This window comes from Hermetia illucens, chromosome 4 (assembly GCF_905115235.1).
Source record: "Hermetia illucens chromosome 4, iHerIll2.2.curated.20191125, whole genome shotgun sequence".
NCBI lineage: Eukaryota > Metazoa > Arthropoda > Insecta > Diptera > Stratiomyidae > Hermetia > Hermetia illucens.
The window spans coordinates 34,772,679-34,798,536 of NC_051852.1; the positions used below are offsets into that span (position 1 = coordinate 34,772,679).

Consider the following 25,858-nt stretch of genomic DNA (forward strand, 5'->3'; position numbering starts at 1 on the left):
TAGAGATGCACCACTGTGATTTTTTCCAGATTTTTCGGTTGGATAGGTTCTGAGAACGAGACCTGTTACACTTTTTGTGGGTCATATTTTCAACCCTGACTCCCCTATGTTTCATCTAATATCAAATATTGAACCAGATTCGAAAAGTACTAATTGAGACCTTTCATTTGATACCCTACTTGGCTACATTCTGTGAAAAAAAAATTTGCACCCTCCATTCACATGTACGGAGACCCCCCCTTAAACTTAACGCTAGATGGCGCCACTTACTGCATGTAAAGGGATCACCAGGTTACATACTCTCACCAATTTTCGTGACAATCGGTCTAGCCGTTTCCGAATAAATCGGGTGTGACAGACAGACAGACAGACAGACAGACGGACAGACGGACAGACAGACACCGTCACCATTCTAATAAGGTTTTGTTTCACACAAAACCTTAAAAATGAACCTATATACGTAACTAAAGGGCAAAACACGCTGCTTGGAGCTAATAAGTCATATTAACGGAAGCACATGGGGCCTCAGGTCACCGAAGAGCTTGGCTCATGGAAGCCGCTAAAATGTAATCGTTTTTTCTTCTATGCTTTCTAATCGAACTGACAATAAGGCGGAGAGGGGCGTATTGAAAACAACTCATTTACACTCCGAAAAAATCGGAAGAAGTAACTCCGTCCATGAAAGACAAAAAATTGGCGGAAAGCGGAAGAAGTAGCCCTGCCCATCAAATACAAAATATTAGCAAAATAGTAGCAAGAGTGGGTAATATCCATCAATGAAGTGCTGAAAATTGTGCGTAAGCATCAGCCAGACTAGTTACTCACCGCGTTCAACGCATGTTTAATAGCGAATAATTTTCTCTTAAACTAGAAAATCTGAGGGCTCGTTCTAATAAACAAACTGAAAGGGGAGCATAAATTAACTTACCGTCCTCTCAGCATCTTGATTACGGGTAGGACAGGACAGGTGCAAGGCTTTGGACGTAACGATCCATAATCAATACGAGTGAGAAAGCAGTGAAAACACTCAGACAATCTCAAATATACAGCCCAAGCTTTCATCGAATGGCACTCCTGGTAATGCTGGAAGTACGAATCATCTTCGGTTTTGGATGACATTCTTCAAGAGATTTAAAATCAAACTGATGGCGAAGCTACAGTGAAAATAATTATTACCAGAGTCAACTACTCTGAAAGTACAGATGTTTTTGGCCTTACATGCACAAAATTAAGAAATCTCTGCAATGGAACTCGAAAATCCCCAATAGATCACATCCTTATCCGATGTCAATTCAACTGAGTTGACTTTACTCCACCGCTATGGTTTCCCCCTTTTAACGCCCTGGCGAGTGGCTGCACGTTTGTCTTGCCCAATATCATTACTTTCGAAGAACAAAAAAGGCGTTCAAAATCTCGAAGCCCAAAATGGAATAGCATCAGCCATGTTAACAACGTTCGAGGAAAATGCTGTTGGTTTCCGTAATCTCACAAAATCTTTGGTTAATGATTTTTCCATTCTAAAGGCGCTTGACATCGCGGTCAATGAGGACTTCTGGTTAAGAAAATTTATAGTCCTTGCTGAGAGACTTTTTACACAAATTGCCTACAAGTCTTGCGAATAACTAAACACAAAATCAGAGACTGTGTAGTCGCACCTTCACGGCAACAAAATTCAGAACTTTTGTTTGAACAATGCAGAATGAAGCACACGTGGAGCTACTTTTCGACACTTTTTCGATAAAGTTAGTAAACCTCTCGTGCAATACCTTCCTGTGCCAGTACCGGCTGCAGTTTGAAGGGCTGCGATCGTATCTAGTGAAACGCAGTCCAGTTCAAGGATTCTTCTTCAGATTATATGGCGGCTCAGATGCTAAATCATATGTCAAATTCCAGTAAGGGCGATACCTTTTACCACGCCCTCAGAATTGATCTTGTCCAAGGAAACAGCGTGGCATTCCCTATCTGCCTATCTACCAAAAACCAAGCCTGAAGAACGAACTTAACTGTGTAAGCACTATTCGCTTCACAACGCTCAGTTGCTATTCGGAGATCGATTGATCTCAAGTGCTCAAGTGTTATTTTATTTTCTACCCTTGTTTTCCGTTTATACTATTAAACAGCATCTTCAGCGAAATTGAATGCTGTCCAGTGACAGAAATCGTTGGTGGAATTGCGCCCCGCCCAAAGGGGTATTTGTTCCTTCAACTCCTAAGAACTAAATTATCAGAATTTCAAGCGCTGGTGATCGAATTATCACTCGAGACTGAGCATCAGTTCTACTCTTCTCAAAATGCCGGTTGAACCCCTCCCCCTGCACTTGACTCGTCAGCGCAATGGTGAGCAGATACATATGTATTTGACAAGGGCAGCGAACATTCAACAATTTCACGGCAACAATTAGTAAAATATTTTTATAGTAATTGAGCCGAACCGACTAGGGAAAGTGCATTTAATTGCGCGTTAGCATGACATTTACATAACATTGCAATGCAAATTATATAAATAGAGAGATCAGTGATCATTTTTGTTCGAAATATATTCAATTATATCATTATTTACCAGAATTTAGGACCGCGGAGGATTTTAAAGTTGGTTTTTGGGTAGAAATATGGTAGTAAACTTAAAATGGTTAAGAAAAATAAACTTAGGATACAGGAAATTTAATAAGGAAGATGAAAATGGTGAAAATGGCAATACTATGTAGTAAGAAAACGAAAAGACTGCAGACATCTAAACGAATTTTTCCACCAGCCCAGCTCAAGCAAAATAAAAAACAAATATAAGTTGCATGTCGTGAAAAAGCAGATACTATAGCACTTCCCACTTTCTCTAATTATTGTCACGAGTAATTTCGGCCATCCACATGAAACGCTTTCACATGAGCATCCACCTATAAGCTGTTGACAGCTAAGGCCTGAAATCCACCATCGGGCTACCCAACAGCTCATAACAGCAATAGTAGCATAACATGTCCACGTGCGAAATAGAGAATAGACACATAGATACATATTGCTATTGAAAATTGTGGATGGATAGATGGAGTTAGAGGGTAATAGGCTGCAAAGCTTTCTCTAATAAATATTACACTAATGAGGAGTAGATTCACTAGAAATTTGAGATATTGGGAATAAGATGTTGGGGACAGCCAGATGTATTTTCCAGGTGACAAAGCAACAGGTTCGGCCTGAAGGACAGAGATTAGCTATAAGCAGTAGGCACACGTGCAATACAAGCTGAATGCCACAGCGATAAGTTACTTCCAGTACTGTATGGTATCTAAAGAGTTAAAGTTGATAACGATTAATAAAAAGATTCCAAGAAACCGAAAATTACCCGCATTTGTTGCTAACACTCTGTGAATATGTTGGCTGGAAACTCGTGTCACATTTTATTCGAGGTAATTTGACCTAAGCTTTTCAAATTTGTTTCATGAATTAATACCTCTAAACATAAACATCAAGGTTAAAACCTGGACAAATTGAAAGCATTCAGCGTTTTTTTATATGCCAAAATAAATTTGTTTGCCATTACCTTTAATGAGGAGCTCAGGGAATATTTTTTTCAGTCCTACGGTCTGGTAACTTGCCGACCCTATTTTATTTTGAAACAAAATCTTATTGTGGATTAAAATAAACATCATTCGAAGTGCCTCATATCTGACTTTCCATTTGTGTTCTAAACCCATTACCGTGTAGCGAACATGGTAAGGGTAATGCTAACGATTTCACTGAGCAGATTATCAAAGTGAATACCGAAAGTGCGCGTTAACTGGAATGTTCTCAACGGTCGTCTCATCATTTGAAAATAACCCTCCAATCAGCCCTACACAAAGAAGACACCCAAGCCCTCCCACAGCCGCAATTCCACATTTGCAGAAATTTTCACTTCATTTCGCTAATTTTCAGGAAAACAGCCCATGAAAAAGCAAAAGCAATCGTGGCTCTTTTAGAGATCTGACTAGAAAGCGCTCAACTAAAAACCCGAACATAATTTTGCTGCATGATTGCTTCGTAAATTAGTTCTCAGAAAGCTGTTTCCAACCCTTCGCTTCAAATAGAAATTATTTCGAGCAGAGCGCTACATAGTATGTCGAAGGTCAACTTCTTCACTATTCGGCTAGACCGGTTACCACAAAGTTTCCGATAGGATCCTTGATTAGCGCGATGGGATGTAATAAAGATGTTGAGGGCAGTTTATTCCTTTATTGGAAATTTTCTATGCTGATTCCTAACTGCTGGGTTCTCGCCACACACGTGCCTGTTATTGGCAGATATCAACCACCCTCCGCGAATATTTATCCTAATTTATTCGTCATGCAAAAAAGGAAGATTTACACAGAAATTCAAATGTAAATCCCATCTATGTTGCTACGTGGGCTTTTTAAAATGACACGAGTGGTATCCTAATGGGCCTTCCGAAACCAGTGAAAAGCATGAGAGGCATATCATAGATGTATGTCATATTTAATCAAGGCAAAATGGTAAATTTGTTTTTATCGTTTGAATAGGAGCACATGCATGTGTAAAAATTATGACGAGCCTAATTTATTAACACTTGATAAATTTAAATAGGAGCTCGGTTTTACCACCATTCCAAATGTTGGAAAAACAGTCAACCTTACAGCTAGGTATCTATAACACTTATGTACATAAATAGATACTTACATATACTTCAGATTCTGCAAATTCTGCAAAACTCTCGGATCGAGCGTTTCAAATCGATTTCCCTTCAATAGAAGTGATGTTAAATTTTCAACCCCTCTAAATGCTTCCAGTTCGAAGTGGTAGATTTTATTGTCGTCCAAATTCCTGTGAATCCAAAAACAAATTAAATTTGAAATTATTCCAAGAAAGAATGTTTTTATTAGGAGAGTCAGTGCCAAAACTGATGCCAAATATCTGAGAATGTAATATGAAACCCCCAAAGTCCATACGTATCGACCTTGAACTTTGTTTTTCTCGTAATACTTACAACCCTTCGAGTCGAGGAACTCCTTGGAATGTGTCATTGTGCACCTCATACAGGCGATTTCCTGATAAATATCTGAAAAACAATTTAGGAAGTTTGAATTTAGAATTTGTTTTCTTTCAATAAGATTTTTAAAGAGCATGAATTGGATTTTTAAAGTAACAGAGGGAAGAACAGTTTTTATTGGATGTAATTATTGTGATACGGAAGTATCGACAGCACTCTCCAAAGTAAAGTTCATGGTTCTGGAACATCTGGCACGGCCGATTTCGGAATACCAGAAATTTTCGAATATAGGGGCATGACTGGGGGGATGAATTGAACTGGGTTCGTTGTGCGGAAAAACCTTGCATGCTTTTTGGGAAAATTCGGCACCTTGAAAGATGAAGCACGAAATACAAAAAGGACAATCTATGTAAGGGGATGATAACTTTGTCGTCACAGTCCAGGTGAGAAAGCGCTTAAACGGAGTAAGGGCCGGCATCCACTGATGCTGGAATTATGTAAATAGATCCAGTGGAAATTCAACGGATATTTTTCGCGGCAGGGTGGAAAAAAATATTTGGAGTGCAAATAGAGGTTAATGCCCAAAACCAAGAGGTAACAATCGAATGCAAGGACCTAGCCGTCGATACGTTGTAGGATGACATATATCTTGTCTTAAAAGAACCTCGCTTAGACTAGCGAAGGAAAATTCTGATAAAAGGGGTGTGGAATGCAGATGGAGGTAGACAAATCACTATTTACACAACTGTTGAAAGCATTATCTTCATTATCGTGGGCAAGGTAAAAACAACCTCAATTCCCATCATTTTGTAGCTGTGTGCATCAGTCAATATGATGGATTGACAAGGGGAGCAATGTGCGAAGAAGAGGTTCGTCTAATCAAAGGTTGCACTGGAGATCCACGATGTATGTTCTGCATGGAGGGAGGTGGGATGGACTGCCTGCAAATTGAGAGGGGTGGAGAGAGCTTTATCCCGACGCTATCCTGCGGTTAATTCAAATCATTGTAAACCGTGGTGGGTGAAAACTACACGGACAGTGATGATCAGGCGTTTTATGAATATCAGAAAATTCCTGCCGGCTTTGGAAATAGGTATTGACCCAGAACAATGACGAAAGAAAACTATGATCATTTGTGTCAATGTCTAATGAGTGACCTGACAGGCCGAACTGTGCCGATCGAGTTCTTTGATTAAAATGGTATAGGTAAGTCTTCGTCGTGTTAACGAAGACTTGGAGCTTTTAAGAAACAGTGGGGGTCACCTTCCATTTGCTAGTCCCAAAACGTAACACAGAAAGAACACTAACATGGGACGGTCTCATGACTTGACTTGACTTGACTTGACTTGACCGTGGTGTTGAGATAACTGCATTTCCTGATTTTAGATAAGGCAGCGAAAGTGGATCGAACGCTGCTAATGCGTCGGGTCGCGCTTCCTAGATATACAAATTTATTGACGCGTTCGATACTCCGCCTATAATGCAAGCAGGGGAATGCGATGACCGATGATGTTTATCTAAATCCAAAACCATTGGGGAAACAGTTGTTATCAGCGTAATCGAGGTGTTTGAGGAAAGGTGTCATAGTCCAGTGAACTCCCCACATCCTCCGGACAAGGCACCACACCTCACTGATACCAAAAACAAATAATATCAGTAACAAGATACAACCCTAGCGGACTCCCCTATTGACCATAAATTCTTTTATGATTTTATCACGATACAGCACGTGAAAATGTAGGCAATCGCGTGTAGCACTAATAGTAGCTATTAGTTTCTCCGGATAGCTCTCCAGTTACAATCCCTGTTTAGACTGTGAAAGCTTTCTCGAAATCGGTGAAGAGCAATGCAGAGGATCAAGAGCGGAAACCGTGCGGTGCGCTTCAGAATCATTTTAGTTACCATCTACACGTAAATACTCCTGAAATTGCCATGCTCAAAACGGTTGCTTTTGGTTCTTAAAAACCATCCCGTTTTACCACTCTCTGGGAAAAGTCTCGAATTCCCAGAATTTCCGTATGTGTGCAAGTAGCAGATTTACAGAAACTCCAGGTGCAGCGATAAATAACTCTGCGTGGTTGACCCCTTTGGTAGAAAGGTAGGTATTAGTGGGCACCTCGAGGAACCTTATTAGTGCCATGGTGCGCCATTTTGATACCACAAACTGCTCAAATCGCGGCTGTTGTCATGAGAGCAAAGAGGCAGAGTCCAGCCAGCTGCAGATGTACATAGCCAGCCCCTAGCATTCACGAAGGAAAGAAGCTGTCCCGCTCTGCAGCTAGAAATATATTTGAGGTCCATAAAAATGATTTACCTAGTGTCCGTAGGCTAACTCTAACTAAAGCTAGTTCAGTCTCCTGTAATGACCGGGAACCCAGAGGAAGGTGACCTTCAGCGAGACTTCCAGACTGTTTAGCTCATTCCTGCATTGACCGCTCCCTCCCAACCTGGAGGATGTCGGCGTTAAGTACAAGATAGGGACACAAGGATATCCTGTGTGTATTCGAGGAAGCACCCATACCGACTCCACAGACCATCTTTGATCCGTCGGTGAAAAATATTGTGTCATAGCCTTACGACACGCTACTAGTTTTGCTGGTTGGAAAGTCCACCAAAGTTGGAAGGTACGGTCTTTAACCTCATGTTATGGTGACTAGCCATTTCATCCACAAGAGACGAAAAGTGTTCTTTCCACACCTTCAGTTGCTCGTCATCGTTACTCAATATACCTGCCGTCCAATCAGCAAGATAGCTTTCTCATTGTCGGGATTGGATCACACAACCGGTCGAGAAGCGGCGGACGCAACACGCAAGCGAAAGTAAGCGAGCACCAGATTGTAATTCCTTTCGAGGCCTATGTCAGCTCCCCTCTTGTTATGCACATGAAGGAGACAACTTCTTAATATATTGCCGATCACATAATGGCCAATCTGATTGCTTGCATAATGTCGGTTAGTTGGAACCGAAATTACCTCATGACAGGTTGTGTGATGAGCCGGTGGAAGCTGCAGAAATCCACAAACCTCCCATCATTATCTTACGGTCGCATGTTCGGCACCGTGTTATCAGAGACCACCTTGGCATTCAGATCGCCCATTAGGGTCCCATTGTCACTTTTAGAAAGCCTCTCCTGAACTGTGCGTAATTGCCCATAAAAACATCTTTCGCCACTCCGCTATATCGGAACTTTTTATTGGTCCATAGAATAGAATTTTGATGCTGCTTAACGTGGACTGGAATTTTGTGGTTAGAAGTCTGTCAGAAACCTTCCGCCAGGTCGCGTCTATTAACACTTGGCTGTCTAGAGTGCAAAAGGGTATTGCCAGAAGTGTGTGAAGAGGAAGAGGAGTACTATCCAGAGTCCCCCATCTTACTTCGCTTAGGCGCGGAATTTCCAGGTTATATCAACTCTCAACTCTCGCGCTAGTTGGAGATTGCGAGCATTCTGAGGACTCTCGATGACGTTGTTGAGGAACGTACGTATAATCCAGAAACCTCCTGACCGAAACGTTATGGGGGTTTCTGAAGCAGCAACGTTTCAAAGTTCACTGTCCCAAAAATTTCCTTTTAATCGCTTATTACAACAAACAGGGAATACTTTGAAAGGAGTGTTCCGCATCAGGGAAAGAGGCAAAAGCCAACCAGCCTTGCTTTCCTCATATCACTCTACCTGACTTTTGGAGACTAAGAGGAAGATGCTGAAAATGTGACATATAAAAAGCTTTTCATTTCATCGAAATAGCAATAGTCATGGATTTGGCAAGAAAGGCGATGTCCATTGGCAAGTTTTGCGAACTAATGACGCTAAACATCAGAAATGCATTCTAGCAAAGGAGTTGAATTAAGGGCTCTTTGAGTGAAGTGAGCTTGGTCTCGCAGAAGACGATGAACCAAAAGAGCACTTAGTGACTTTTGTGGAAAACCGTATTTTCAGGCAACCTGACAGTGGGTGTAGTTGCGAAACAAAACTTGCGGAGGCCAAAATAAAATATTGGACTGCTTATCACAGGTGTGATGAAATCTATCACATTATATCCGGTTCCTGTCTGGGCGGGAGCAACAACACTGGAGATTCCGACTAATCACACTGGAGTGTGCTGCGTATATAGGATAGCATCAGGTCAAACGATCAGTCGAGGTTACTACGGACTTCTAAAATGTCACCAAGAACAGGCTGTACAGGGTATAGCGGCAATGGTTGGATAATTCTGGGGAAGGCCACTGGACTCATACGCTAATCACTTCTATTGGGAAATAATAATAATCGTTGGCGCGACAAACTAATTGGATCAAGATCAGCAATGCCTTCGCCCGAAATTATTACCCTGAGTTGACTCAAGTACTCATTCACAACACATTCACGATAACGAATCCCTCTGCCACCAGTGAAATATGAATCGCGAGCTTCCGCTACGAGAGCTCAGCGCTCTAACCACTTGAGCCATCTCGACTTTGGGAAATGGGTCGAGTAAAGGCACGAAAAAAACTACCACTTGACGGAGCTCCTTACGGGAGACTGTGCTATCTGCATCATTTGCGCGGCACCTCTGCATCAGCCGAGGATCCCAAGTATATTATGTTCTGTTGTCCGATGTTCATAGATGCAAGAGAGATGCAGGTCTTCCCATCATTTCGTTCAGGAGATACTGAAATGGAAAGGAAAGTGGAGTGCAGAAAACGAAACACTCGCTGATATATAAAAGAAGTTGCCGGAACTAATTCGAACCTACTCGTAACAAGCCCAACAGTCACGTGATTTGAAATTAGCGGTTTAGGCGAGAGCCTTCTTTGTAGTACTTCACAGTGAAAATTCCACATATTGCTTCAACCGGGCACAGCAACTTTTTTTCTAAAATTAATTATAATAATAATCGTTGGCGCAACAATCCATATTGGATCAGGCCCTTGAAGTGTATTAGAGCACTTCATTCAAGACCATAACGGTACACTACAGTACCCTATAGGAGGCAATGTGGTCAGCATTACGCTTGCCCGAGATTATTACCCTAATTTGACTCAGGTACTCATTCATAACTGAGTCGACTGATATCTGACGTCAAATCACGATGCAAATCCCATTGCCACCAGTGAGATTTGAACCGCGAACTTCCATACGACAGCCTTGTGCTCTAACCACTCAGTTATCCGGATTGCTTATAAAAAAAAACACTATAGCTCTGGAGTGGTGCATGGTTTCACCAAACCTTCCCGAAACATGAGTTCTACCACGACGGGACTCATTATCTTAAACATCGCTAATATTTCGACCTTATGACGTGCTAGAGATTCTTTAGTGCTACCACTGGAAAATTGACGGAGATAAAGCTATCTTGAATGCGAAAAAGGAATCTATTGAAAAGGCACTCATAGACTAAACCATGGGCCTTACTATAATATTATAGATAGCGGTGTCTAAGCTGTGTAAATGAGACCTTGCCATGGGAAGTCGCCTGTGTACTAGTGAACAACTAAAGGTACCAATTTGCGAAGAAATTGACTGCTTCTGCAAATCACACAGTACACAAGAGGTCAAGACGAAGTAACCCTTAGATTCGCAGAATACAGAGCTGCGAAGAAATTTCTCAACCAAATCTTTTAAATGATTATCCAAAGAGCAAAACTAACTAATCAAAATCTGAAGGACGAAGGTCTGGCGGGTACGAGAATTGGACTAACTGATACCAACCTATCTATGTAATTTTTCTCCAAGTGAGCACAGTAGTATGAGACTTTGCATTACCATGGTGAAATATGACGTTACCTCTACTAAAAAGGGATATTTTTCCCTCCAGCTTGGAAGCTTTCAAAATTGATTCTGATAAACAAAGAAAAACAAAAGACAGCAGACCTACCGACAAAAGAGTATAGTCTTTAAGCGGAACGATGCACAAGTGAAGCGATTATGGAAGTGGTCTAACCAGTCAATTTACCTGAAGCAGATAGCCGTCACGTCACTATCATGAATTGTCACTATCGCGCTTTCAATTCTGCAAGACGAGATGATCGTAGGCGACTCAAGCGATCTATCCTCAACCGGGTTTCTGGAACGCTCCATAAGACCATACGAAAAATTTGAGAAAAATGTCGGTCTTTGATTAACCATATTGCATTTGTGTAACAAATTTTCAGGTACTAATAACCGCGCATTCGATCGAACTTGCCTAATAATGATGATGTGGATAGGCAGTTGACTTCCTACTTCTGGAGAAAACCGAAGTGGTCGCCTTAACTTAAAAGGAAATTCCCATAGTCCTTCCATCTCGAGATGGTGAGATCATTGTGAAGCAAAGCTGAAGTTGAAATTCCTTCTAATAGTTTCTTGATACCGAGGACAAAGCTTCAGCAGTAATGTGCCCAGTAGTTTCGATTGGTGTCAATTCTTAATAAACGGATATACCGTAAGTGTTTAGCACTAATTTAACGGACATCAGCTTTAGGAATAATCTCTGCCGCACTATTTGGGAGCCAGAGATATTAATTATACCACAATCGTCCCGCGTGCAGCAGAATGGAGATGTCAATACAAGTATGTAATACTTTAGAAAATGTGCGAAAGATAAGAAAGCGGCCCTCGTGTAGGGAGAGCTCGCACTCTCTGAGAATGGCAGCAACTTTGGGAGAGCGAATTCCGAAATAAGTGGACCAAGAAACTTATCAGAGGTATGTCACCACGGTTTAGAAGGAAGCACCTTGAAACTGATTATCACATAACCTAGTTACTCAATAGGTATGTATATTTTCAATCTTACTTACACGGAGTGTTTTAGCCGATGGTCTATCTCAAAATATCTCAAGAACAAGAGTTGTACTTAAAAGCATTTCATCTCGCTACAAAGAATTATAATAATTATCATGCTCCCGTTTCAAGGCAGCCCTTTTATTATACTGTGCTTCCAACGAAAGCATTCTTTTTTGAACAAAAATACATCTTTTGAAATAAATGTCTTTGAGCCTTGATAGCTGTATCCTCATTAAGAATAAAGAAGAAAGAATAAGAATTAAGAATAAAAATTCAAGGATCGGAGAAATTATAAAAAAAAGACGTAGATCGCCGTTCAATATTGATATGATGATCCCCTCATGTTAAACCCCATTTTATCTCTTCTGGTAACAGGCCCCAAGACATGCCTTCCAGGAAAATATATTTAATGTCGTCAACTAATGTAGATCCTCGGAAATTGTGAAAATGCCTGTTATAATCAACGTGATAAGGGTTCTCCGATAAATAGGTTAGGGCTCATAATACAATGACGATGTCAGAACTAAAGGAAAAACGTTTAGAACAAGGAAATCAAAGCAACCATTAAAATTCCTGCTGGCGCCTTCAACATCAGTACGTTCAAATGCAAGACGCAGGGACTTCCAACCGCTCTCGCGAAGAGACGCATCGCATCTATAAAAAACTCAACAGCGGTTATATATCGCTCTATTTTGGTAACTTAGGTTCGACTATACAATGATGATGAGCAAATGAGAAGGAACATATCTATCACTTAGTCCACCATGACTAAACGCCGGACAATGAGGAAATTTATAAGAATACCAAACGAGAAGGAAATAAAATGACCGTTGGTAACTGGGTATCTCATTTCAAAGACCTCTGGGATAAACTGGCTCATGGAGGAACATCATGAAAAATATCGCCCTCTACATTGGTATGGTTCAACAGCTGAACAAACGTTTTAGTATTGATGTTCCTTGTAGGATGGGAGACGCAATTACTAATTATTGTCGGCATGAGGATGAAGTCTGGGAGATATCTCACCCATTCGTCGCAATTCTCCTTAACAAGTTTTCTCCCCATCACGGTAACGAGAAGATTGCGGATTGAATATGATAAATTTTCCTAAGTCATAACAAAAGGTGCAAGGCTGCGTAGGTGTTTTTCACCCCCCAGTTTCAGCTGCTGCTTTCATGAATAGCCTCAGGATTTAATCAGCCAACGGTTCCTCCCACTCTATTGCCGAATTCCGGTTCAACCCAGCCAGGTGACCAGGGAAGATAGCTGATAGATTTGAACATTCGCACCCGTCTTTCTAGGACCTTCAGGCGTTATACCAAATGGCAATAGCCCTCACCGAAGCATTTTAATTCGCTCGGACCTTCACAGGGTTCATTTCAATCGTTCAATGAACTGTTGAACTGTTCATCCAGAAACTCACTACAAGTTCCTGACGGCCATTGGATTCAGCGACGAACCAAATTCTAGAGGCCCATCTGACAATTAATATCTGTATGGTGTACGCAAGGTGGCCGCGTGGAGAATGTTCCTTACAAAGCACCAGCACTTCATGGGCAAAACCACTTCATATCAGCCCCGTGCAGACCCGGGTTTTATAGCTCTAATTAAGTTTTGAAACATTCGCCTACTGCATTATGACCACCAAGTCAATTTGAATACAGCTTTATCATGTGCCATCACTCTCTCCTCGGCCACTTGACGTTGTTTCAGTAGACAGGGTTGCTGCTCCTTGTACCTCCTTACCACGTCAGAGCGCCCCTACTTAAAAAAATGTTCCACTACGAGAATCTGGTAAGCAAACTTAATACCTCAGGGATTCATTATGTTAACCACCTTCTCTAAAAATAGGGCAGTTCAAATACGGGAAGAAGCCATGGCGACAGAAGAGAAACTGCTCGAGTGGGTCTGCAAGATTCAATTTCTTTCTGTGCAGTAATCGCCATCGCTGATGTAGATAGAAGTCCACTTTATAATGGACTGAGAGAGATCTGGGTGGCAATTATTTTCCTTTATATTCTGACGCAGGTCTGATGAAAATGACCGTTTTTTTTCTTATCAGCTTTTTGCCAATCATGACGATTCCAACCCCCCAATATATCAAAAATTGTCCAAAAGCCGCTGTTTGAATATAGACCCTAATTTCGCGTGGGAATTACCAATGTAAAGCTTAGTGTCAAAATTGGCTAACTTCCAAAAAATGCACTATTGGTGAATCCAATGATTATCAGGTTTTTTCCATTTCCGGAATGAATAAACTCTTTCACACTCGATTGGGTTTTACCCATAGCAGAATATAATATTAGAATGTTAAGTGACGTAGAGAACTGCTCTTCGAAACGCTTCTCCGGAGTTGTTGATACGCATTATCCTCGAAAATAGTGCACATATATTCCAAAAAATCTTTTCCTTCAAATTTCAATAGCCAAAAATCGTAAACGGAATATCCTACCACATCTGAAGTTCGACCTCAATAAAGATCTTAAAAATTTGCAAAATGTAGTGTTGCAAACTTGTTTGCTTTTTAATCCGTTGGATACTAGTTTGCTCTTCTCACTAAGTTAACGTGATAACCTCGATTCTTCAATTTACGTTAGATTTTCACGTTTCTCCAATCCTCTTCTATTCATAACTTAACTTTCTACCACTTAAACTAGGTTATACCAATTGAATGACGTTTCTAAGGCAGCAAGGAATGCCGTCATACGCCAGATTCCGAGAAAGCATACGTAACTAATACCGCATTGACCTAATTACTTCATGACAGGAACAACCGTCAATACCCTACATAATTTTCTTGACTACTTCTTGAAAACGCAATACATGTAATCTTCTATACGTCTACTTACAGATGCCTTAAATTAATAAAGTTGAACGAATCCTTATCAACTGTCCAAATCTCATTCTGGGCCAAGGATAATGTTTCCAACAAGTTCATCGGTGGAAACATGCCGGGTTCAATCTTCTGTATCTGGTTCTCATTCAAATGTCTATCAAATGAAAGAAAAATTTATATTGAGATAAATTATAGTGCAAACCATAAGATGTGTATGAAGATCAAAAATAGATACATATATGTCCCCAAAGGAACAAAAAGTAAATGAAAGGTTGAAATGACAAAAACACATGCGTAGCAACAGGCAGAAAATGCGAGATAACTGAAGCAAGAAAACTTTGTATACTCACAGTATCGATAGGTTGGCGAGCGGTTTGAATACGTCCTCGGAAAATGTCGATATCCTGTTGCGACGCAAATCTCTGAAAGAAATGTATGAAAAAATAAGAAAAAAAGTCCAAACGATGAATGAGGGACATTCTCAGAACTCAAGTTTTCAATTGAGGGATCTGACTGAAGGACACGAAGACAGTAAAGCAAAAATAGGAGTTGTGAAAGCATGAAAGGATGAAAGAAAATTATATGGGAAGGGTTGATTTAGGATGGACAAATTTCTAGAGGATGCCTAGTTCCATATTTTATATTTTTTAAATTAATGTGTGTGGGCACATTAACGAGGGCAATTTTGAAAATGTCCAAAACATATGATGTGAAATAAGACTAGGTTGATAATATAAAGCCCTACAATGGAACACTTCGTTCTTAGAATCTATTCGAAAGTATGGAGTCGATTAACTGTGATACAATCGCCTGTGAAAGAAAACTAGATAATGTACCAACCTTGAAGGAAAATCGATGAAAAACTTATAAAAAAATAAGGACATTCAGAGAAGAATTCCACGAAAGCAGTTCAAACGTATGAAAGCTTGAACCTTCTAGATAAACCTAACCCACAAAAAGAAAAAGATACGTATAAGATGGATACAACATAAATAATTACTTACAATTCAGTCAGATATTCCAAGTTTTCAAAGTCATATGAATGCAATTCGCTGATCTTATTCCCGGAAAGTATCCTGAAAGTGAGAAAGATAAGACGCACGTGTAGTAATACTAAAAAGGTAAAGAGGGTTTCTTTTCAATATACCGAAAACCTAAGAAGCTTAATTTTCTAGATATTTTACATTTGACCGACATCTCCTATTGAAATTCAAAAAGAATCATTTAAATCCATGGATTTATAATAAATTATCGGATAGGAAGTTCCACAGAAAGTAGAATGGTGGATTTGCGGTTGATCGGGTTTTAAAGATAACTTTCTTTCGACATACATATTTGCAACACTTTAGTAGTAACTACAAACCCCTAGGAAAGGAGCAGTTGTTCTTTATTTAGAAGTGTCTAACGCGGAAATGAAATGCTTCGAATATCAATAGAGTTGTATACTATACTATATTATACCTTCATAAGTAATAGTAAGATTTGCACCAAACTTTTCAGTATCGTGGCCTAGTTTATAGTCTAGGCAAATACGAATGTGGTTTCCGAAAAGATTTTGTGTTCGTTTTGATTTTCTTTTTTTTTTATTTGCGTTGGCTCTCAGAATGAGCATTGTTACACCTTATGGTGGGTCCACTTTGAGTTTAAGATATTGTTAGGAGTGAAACTAATTTCGGAAAGTACTAGGTAATTGCGACATGTCATCTGTGTAATGTCATAAAATTATTCTGGAAAGATTCTTTACAGCGCTCTATGGAATATGTTAAAAGACTCCATGTTTGCAAAAACAATATTTTCCCGCAAAAATAACATAAACGGTGGACATCACCTGTACCGGCATTTCACTGCCTCTCCATGTGACTTTGAAAAATATAAAAACCATAAAAAACCCTAGATGATCAAGGTCTAATTACCAGCTAGTAGCATAAAATTTCGACATTTTGGAGATAGATAGGTTGTAGTGAGCTAAAGGCACGGTTTTGACGGCATAATGCCTTGTTGAGGTGTGAGGTATTGGACAATTTTAACACCTAAAAAAGCAACCAACAGTTTATGGGTAAGTGTGGGAGTTGAATTGATGTTAAAGAGCAGGTTCTTAGGAAGGAAACCATTTTCCAAGTCATCTTCATTATATTCCCGCGAAGGACGATCGTCTGGCATTTTTGGGAATCGACGGCAAGCTTTCATTTAGCAAGATACCAGTAAAGCTCGTCCAAACATGAATGACCGTGCACAATATCCTTCGTGGAGGTGTATTGAAGGATCTTGATTGGGGCAAGAAGCGGGCCAAACGACGTCCGCTATGAAGAGAGTTGCGGAAAGACTATTCTATGCTGGGAAGAGCTATTGTTGAATCTTTAATTCGTATTGCCGTTCATCTAGGAAGCTAAGGAGTAGGTTACGTCTGGTTGGGAAGATAGCGCTTGAGATTTTTTCAAGCTCGGTCTTCTTTTTGCTCCACTTAATGGAATTTACTACCACTTTGTGCTTGAGTAGTTTGACATTACGAACAAGGATAATTCCATTCGGCTAATTGTCTGGAAGAATGCGGGCCGGGATGTGAGGAAGACTATTGATGTACATATTGATTTCGACTTCAAAGCTTTGGCCAAGCATGTAGAGTGAAGAGTTTTGAAAAAACAGTTTGAAAGGACATTTATTTTTCGCGAAAAAAAATACCTTGGCGTACGGTATCACTGTAATTGGCAGCTTGGCGAAGTTGCGGGGTGATTTGAAAAATTTATTTGCTTGTATTTAGGCTTAGTTTAATAATGTTAAGCATGTGGGTATGGAGGGAGGTAGTATACGGGACGAGGTTTCTTTCATAGATGCAAGTGTCAAGATCGTGGATTTTGTCCTCCAAATAGGAATACTGGAAACAGTAGCTATCATTCGGATCACAGATTTGTCTGAGACAATGAACGGAGACGATGTATATGAAGCCGATAGTAGTTCTGTTTGAAACAATGTTCGCGCCCGAAAGCATTAACAGATAAGAGTTGTGTACTAAGCAATCTGTCAGAAACAGACGGATGGAAATAAAGAAAGTTAAGAAATAAATGTCTATGTCTACTTCAGTATTTTTTGGTTATGTTAAACGAGAAACAGCTCAAACTGGATTCCACGATCAAGATCGACTAAAAGGTTGATATTCAGTCAATGTTGCTAACATTCATGATAGGATACTTGTAAGTTGATTATTGTATATCTTGATGAGCTGAGGGAAATCGAGATGGTTCGATTGGTTGTTTTTTAAGGAGCTAGTGTGGTTCGGTTGCTACAACGAAGTGCCTTTAATATGGATGGCTCAGTGAAAGGGTTAGACTGGTATGGTCGATGAACTCGATCCCCCGAAAATACACTGAACCACAACCCGCTTAAGTCTCTCTACCGCCTCGTTAATTTTCAAGGGTCGCGTTCTGACTCTTCTCATCGATGATGATTTCCGTTAGTCCGTGACAGTGCCAGCGGACGCGAGACCCGCATCATTTTAACCACCGCATCAGACATATATGCCTCTTCGCACTCATATTTCATCTCCAATGGAACGGGGGTACCACTATTCTTATAGCGCACTTTATGGGTAAATAATCTAAATCACCATCTATTGAAAGCGGGCGGACCTTGTTTATTATTATAACACAAATCTCTGCAGGAAGAATGTCTTTTTGGTTAGCTTGACCTTTGCCAAATCTCCTGTTCTTTCTTTCGCACTGACTGTACACTGCAACCAGTGCTATCCTTTTACACTTACTAGCACCATCTGAAGTTCATCAATTCCTCAGTACTTTTTCTCATTTTTCAGTACCGTTTTAATTAAATCGGTTTCAAGTACTTTTCAACAGAAAAAGAAAGGAAGGTAATATTTGGCATTTGACGCCCTACTTAATGAGAAAAAGAGTGAACATTTGAACTGGTAACGTTTAAAAACTCACAACTTACATGTAACCCTCAAGCATAGTTGGGGGGATTCAAAGAAACGAGAGTGAATAAGTGTAGATCCCCTTCCCCATTCGAACTCAAGCACTGAGGATGGCGGCAAGTAGTCGAAAATGTGCATATTTGCAGAAAAATATTTAGTAAAGGAATCAGTTTTGATTTTTCATTTGTAGTTACAGAACTTTACTAAAACACTTACAGAACATTACTAAAACGTTCTATACACGGGTTTTGTTAATAACCATTGTAACCAAACCAACATCAGAGCCGAATCAATTAATCGCATTGAGGAAAGCGATATCGCGTTGGTCAGCAAGGATATCGTTTTTCTTAATAGATGCAAATCTTCGAAAATCACTCCCAAGGGTCACCCAATGAAGCTGAAAACGTCGTTAAATTTTCCCTTCCAAAGTCGAGCAGATACTCTACTCCTCTCCGACATCACCAATCATTCCAAAACAAGAAGACCCTACCAGCAGCAACAGTGGAAGACGTCAAGAAAAACAACATTAGAAAGGCCAGGAACAAACGCAAAGAGGGGAAGATAATTAACGAGCTCGGAGAAAAGCCTGTTTACTATATTAAAGCAGATAAAGGGCACGCATTAGTCATTTTGGACAAAAAAATACTATGAAAACCGGATGATGGATAAGTTGGGGAATGGACCGTACAGAAGACTTGGGACGGATCCTCTTCCAGAACTGGTAAAAGACGCGGACAGAATTATTAAAGGGTGCACCCACTGGGAACCAGCAGACAGAAAGTCTCAAACATAACACATCCTTGGATCAAAGTACTCCAAAGTACCAAGATCCGTAAACCAAGCAAGGAAATGAGAGAAATCGTTTCAGTTGGGGAAGAGTGGCAGTATCTTTTGAAAAACATTTAGCGACATACCTCCGCAATACCGAGAACTTGGAGAAAAGGGACGAAATTCATAATCAATAGGTTTAAATGAGGATTAAACCTGCAGAATGGAGTAGGCTGTGGGGTCCGCTAGGCGATAAATTTGGGGGGGGAATGAAAGAGATTTGCCCTGAACAATAAAAATACGATTGGCATCACCAATGCGGGGGGGGCCCAAGATTGATTTCAAAGAAGAAGGAATCACAAGAAATGTTGATCGAGGACATGACGGCGACAGTGGCCTCACTTGAACTAACTATCGGGACATCTTTCTAAGAATCTTTCCCCAAGCAATTAGGCAACCAACATCATTGCTGTATTTGATTAGCTGAACAACGTGAATAAGCCAAAAATTACAACCAGCATCTTTCGCATTCGTTCTAATAAAGTAGACAATTTCCACAGCAACGCCAACAATGATCAAATATACGCAATCCAATACTGACAGCGATGGAAAATCAGGAATCGCCAACAGCCCAGTAATATAATTCTCAGCAAAAAGGACGACTACACTTAAAACAAAGTTCTTTACATATACTTTTCTTTAGAAGGAGACAATTCAACAACAATTCACAGACTTACCCAGGAAGTTGCCAAGGACCTGAAGAACCGAGGGATCAGTAATACGTTTATAGTGAAACCTTTTGTCCCAATTTGAACACAGTTGGATAATTGCAAATTGAATCTAGGGCTGGTGAAATTTCTTACAACATTCGATATCGAGAAGCTGGTTCAAATCTAAGCCATAAGTCGTCCTTTGATCTACATCCAATGTCTCAGTAATTATGGACCTCAGAAAGTTCTCCATTGTGATATACAGAATCGAAAGATATCATTCGTAGCAAACATTCTGGAAGCCTCGCAATCATTTTCCTTGATAAATTTCCGGGTAATGAACCATTTTGCACCTAGACTACAATATTCACTGATTCTTTTAACTCCCAAAGGCATTTAATGAGCAGATTCCTTGGAGGAGATGCATGAAGTGCCACTTGCCAGAATATATACAAGCATCAGTAATCCCTATGGTTTATGCAGGTAGCGTAGGGCCACATCGGCACAGAATGTCGCAGGGACTCCAGGAGTATGCTGCGAAATGGATAGTATGCACACTATCAAAAGTAAAAAAAAATTTAGTGACGAAAACAGTAGATTCAAGCAAAATAGCTCAAGACCTGACTTCGGTTACCACTCGCAAATATTTGCGTAATATGTATACGAATTTGTTAATAATGTTTTGCTGACAGATGCAGCATTGTGGATGTGAGACAAACAATAGATAGATAGAAAGCCCGAAGGTGACTGATTGATTGATATTGAAAAATATGCCACAATTTTATGTAGCTTAATCTACAGATATTATGCTCTTCCAAAACTTTAATTAGCGGAGTTTGAGAACCGTTTTAAATGTAAGACAGCGGAGATCGAAAGTCACTGGCATGGACTTCAAAATGTCTATCACAAAATAGAAAATTGAACCAAACAGCCCACTTTTTCTGCGTAAATAAATCTGCAGCATTCGAAGTGTGCCTCAGCTAATTTACTGGTCTTCCTCCTACAAGAAGACATCGACGTCGCACTAATCTGGAGCCCTAAATCGATATGGCAATTTATTCTACAGCACAAGGTACGCATCTGGTCAGACCTAGTGTATGCATTCCCGCCAGCAATAACCTACTTTTTTGTGTTCGGCCCTGAGTTCCAAAGACCTAATCGTGGTCAAACTGGAGCAAGTCGGGAGCGAAAGACATTTATATATCCTCCGTTTACATGGCTCACGATCGATCAGCTCCGCCAGAAAAAGTGCACCATCGCAGCAAAGAAAGCCAACCTATTGACAGGCTGCTTACGCTTTGGGAAATTTCGGAAATCAACGAAAGGGACAAGTTTCTCTTTGATTTTATTATATAGATATGTAACAGAAGCAGTACAGCAACCTTCTATTTCGCTAACTCGGAAAACTCTGGCGGCTGGGAGGAGGTCCTTGAAATCATCTTACCTACCGAGAATGGGATTCTTAGGTTGGAGAACTGGAGAGTGTCTGACCAGAGATCCTTCCCAGAGCATAGTTGGATACCTTACAGTATAAATCTTAATGTAGGGATCTTCAACCCTTTCAGAGGAGGGTCGACTGGAGAAGGTACTGTCAAGTTATCAAGTACAAACTCTCCGGGGGCAAATCAGTAGCACTGACACGACAGATGAACTGAAGACAAAGGTCGATGCACTGGAAAAGACATTCGAAACTGCCTTCAAAGTCTGGGACACTGCTAAGTACAGCAAGAAGACATTGCCAACGTGCTAGAATGAAGATCTGTCCAAGCTCAGAAAACTGACGAGGTAGATCTTCAACATCTACAGATATAAAAATTGGCATAATACAAGGGCTGCGTGAAGAAATACGACTGTTAAGAGGCAGCCCTGGTTGGACTATTGTCAGAACCTTGAGCCAATCTGTGAGACTCAGTAAAATTCTGTTCAAGGAACGTAGGAGTCCGTTCTTTCTTAGAAATCTGAAAGACTCCGGGACGGAATGTTTTGGTGAAACCTTGAAGTTGCTGGTTCAGATGCACTTCCTCACCAGCGAGAAGGAATATCAGTCAGAGCCTTGCGTGCACTCCCCGAGTCATGTGATATTATCAAATTATAAACAGCTTTTCAGTCAGTTTTCAGTCACATTACAGAAGCAGCAAGAAAAGGTTGAGCCGTGGGTTGTCGAGTTTTTCAGGTGCGGCCATGAATCTGCGAGAGACTTTCGACCAATTAGTCTCACATTTTTCTTGTCGAAGACCCAGGAGCACTTCCTGGGCATCCACTTAAGGACAGTTATCCAGAGTGTCCGGATAGCTGAGTGGTTAGAGCAGAAGGCTGTCATACAGAAGGTCGCGGTGTTTGTATCGTGATTGATACATCGGATACCAGTCGACTCAGCTGTGAATGAGTACCTGAGTCAAATCAGGGTAAAAAACAGTTTTACTGTAGTGTACCGTTACGGTCTTGAATGAAGTGCTCTAACACACTTCAATGCCCTGATCCAATATGGATTGTTGCGCCAACGATTATTATTATTATTATTATTATTATCTAGAGAACGTCCTTCTCCAAGTCAGTACGTCCCCATCAAAGTCAAAGGGGCAGTCTACGAACCTTGAGCGTACCAAAGTCACCAACTTCTGAGTTCCTGGTCATAGGAATATAGAGGGGAATGCGGGGCTGACGGAATAGTCACGCCGTTCCCTACACTTGGCATTCCGTCCACTGGTACAGTTTGTGTCTCGTTGGCAACTGGCACACCACCTGTGCCAAATCAATTAGGATTTGCCCCGCCTACAGCAAGACCCAATCGCAAAAGCTCTTCTGCCAGACGCATGAAAACGCATACAAGATAACGGCGGTACGAGTAATGGCCTACAGGGAACCAAGTCACCAAACTCGCCGAGGCTGCGATTGCCCAGCTATAGCTAGAGCCAAACTACAGACACTGGGTAAACCTTACTTTGATGACCTAAAGGAGATCCCTAGTTGCAGAGTCGGAGGGCTGTTTTCCTTCGCGTATGCTACGAGAAGGGTCTGAAAATCTGAGTCAACTGGATTCAGCCCGCTTACTCTTACCACAGCAGCCATGGTTTTAGGAGTTTGTAGTATCAAACAATTCTTCGAGAACCTCAGGGAGATCCCTAGTTGCAGGGTGGGGAAGCTGCTTCCTTTCGTGATCCTTTCGTGAGTGCTACGAGCTAGCTCTGAAGATCCGTGCCAACTGGACTCGGCCCGCCTGCTCTCGCCACAGCAGTCGCTGTGTTAGAAGTTGGTGGTATCAAAAAGGCGCACCTCAGCGCTCCTCGGAACGGCCACTGGTACTTACCTACCTACCATACACACATATCTTTTGTTCACTCGCCACATAGTCTCTTCAAAATTTTGTGTAAAACAAAACCTTATTAAAATCGGTTTACTGTCTGTCTGTTGTCTGTCACACGCATTTTTCTTGGGAACAACAAATTTGGTGGAAAGGTGGCAACTGTGAATGCTTATGCATATAGTGAATTACATCATGCTAGGCCAGACTTAAAGGCGGAGGGAGGGCTTCTCCACATATGCAAAAATTTTTTCACCAAATATAGTTATGTGTGGGTATCAGATGAAAGGTCTCGATTAATACTTTTCGATGCCGGTCTTAGTTTTGATATCTGTTCGAGAGGGTGGGGAGTACGGGGGGCCGAACGTGATCATTTCTTTCACGGACCCATTCTCAGAAACTAACAAACCGAAAAATCTGAAAAAAATTAGGAGGCTACCACTATATGGTGCCTAGGCTCCGTAATACCCTTTATACCGATATCTGTTCACTGTATCATGCGAAAGAGGGAATTCTCATATATAATATATGCATATATTACGTGCCATGTTCTACTCGAACAAATGTCCACTCAAATATTTTTATATAGGAAATACACAAAACCTTTCATGCCTGAAGCGTCAAGCTTCCGGTTTGCCGATTTGTTTCTTATTGCTATTTTCTTTCCATATTTTGCAAATGATAAGCAGGAAAAGCACAAAGCGAAAAGCAAACTTTCATGAAGCAATCAGGAATTGAACCTGGAGCACAAGGTCGGCACGGCGCCACCCAATCAACTAGACAACCGCACTATAATTTTTTAAGTATAACTGATGAAGATACTTTATATTGGGTCGAAACATTTATTTTTCCCGATTATCTATTTATTCCATATGTGTATCAACACAAGCATGAAATGTACGGACACCAACCTATACTCAAATATAAATCTAACATAATATACAATATTATACTTTCCATTGCTACTAAAAGGACAATGGATTTCAACGATAGGACGATCATGCCTTGGGTGTGCTCTATCATCCACAATGTCTGCAGCGGTAACGAAATTTCTGCTCCCCCAAGCTCCATCTTTCCACATAAAGTGAAGAACTTTTCAGCATAGACAGAAAACAATAAATCAAAATTGATAGCCTTTTATGTATCAATTCCTCACCCCTTCAAATGAAAATTACGCCATTTTAGAAGAGAATCACTAAAGATACATTTTAGCATCTAAGACAAATTTATCTCATCTGTATTTATTATGGAACAATGTGCACGTGAAGGACAATTTACAGGCTGTTGTGAAGGTCATTTTATAAATGTAAACCATAAATTTGTCTCTTACCCTCTTCATTGGAAGGTTCGATCTAACTTTCTTCCACTTCAAAATTTTCTCTCCATTTATTTGCTTAAATTTCCATAAGAAAGATGCAGTATAGGGATCAATTTCCATATGGATTGCAAAAGTACTGGAAGTGAAAGTTGGAAAATTTATGGTGGAAAAGTTGGGCAAAATGAAACCACATTTTTTGTTATGCATTGTAACTTCAAGGGAGAATGTACCGTTGCATTGACATTGAATAATGGTGTTAGAAAAGACTTGGTCAGACACAGTATTTGCGTGGGATTCAGTAGATATAACGAGGTTTTCGAAAAGAGAGACGGTTTTTTATGCCTCTCTAAGGAGCTCCTTTACAGGTTGTCTTATTGCCGTAAATTCATGCCAACCTCTTATTTTAGTTGTTTAAAAATTTCAACACTTTCAAAGCCTTAATGAAAATGTTTTTCTCATCAACGCTTTTATCAGTAGAAGACTTAAGAGACAATGACGAAGGAGTCACTATAAATAGTCTGAAAGGCCGGGCAAAATCTAGAAGGAAAACCTTACTTTTAGGCTGTGATGTTTTGCTATCACCAACGGGTGCACGAAGGTATAAAGCCTCCCCTAGATGCACGCTTACTTCAAATTCAGCGAAAATTTCATCGCTACAAGCGGGTCATTCTGGGAGATACAGCGAAATAAGGTGACTTTGGATAGCACTCCTCTCATTTTGACGGCCCTATACTGTTATGCTTGGGCAAGCCTGCCGGAAGTAAGCTGTGAATCTGGTATAAAATTAATGCTTATTGTTTCCAGCATGCCCTCATATCCTACGATTTAGAGGGGAAGGAGGTGTTCTATAGAGAACTGCATGCAGTTCAGGATAAGGTGATATTTGGACCGTTATGGGTGATCTGAATGGCATGATAGGCTCTGACTTTTCTCAGGCTCATAAAGAAGAACGATCTTGGTTATTGTAAAAAGCTGGTGAAAGCTTTTTGGATTTCTGTAAGCTCTATCGATTGGTGGCACGCTGTTCGAGCGTAGAACCTACTGGGCTAGTTAGGTTTCAACTGATTGGCAAAGTACATACGAGAATAATTAGTTCGATCACATCGCGATCAGCAACAAATTTACGAGATATTTTTTGGGTGTGCGGAACGAGAAGCGGCTCGAATGAGATCGCCACTTCATAACCGCTCACCTTGGCTTACATATTGCGTTCACATCTACTCGAATGAGTGGTAAAGCTTCGGTCCCCCAAGATCAACACGATCGACTTTCGACCGCCGTTCGACAGTG

At 40.6% G+C, this 25,858-nt stretch overlaps 1 protein-coding gene across 1 annotated transcript in view; it reads right to left on the bottom strand.

Moving 5' to 3' along the window:
* The window catches only part of LOC119656105 (relaxin receptor 2), a 330,485-nt gene that overhangs the window by 76,550 nt on the left and 228,077 nt on the right, over positions 1–25,858 (bottom strand). Inside the window, exons 8-12 of the mRNA XM_038062420.1 lie at positions 15,554–15,625; positions 14,900–14,971; positions 14,563–14,703; positions 4,972–5,043; positions 4,665–4,808 (exon numbers count right to left, since the gene is read on the bottom strand). Coding sequence (XP_037918348.1) covers positions 4,665–4,808; positions 4,972–5,043; positions 14,563–14,703; positions 14,900–14,971; positions 15,554–15,625 — 501 coding nt within the window. The remainder of the gene's footprint in view (positions 1–4,664; positions 4,809–4,971; positions 5,044–14,562; positions 14,704–14,899; positions 14,972–15,553; positions 15,626–25,858) is intronic.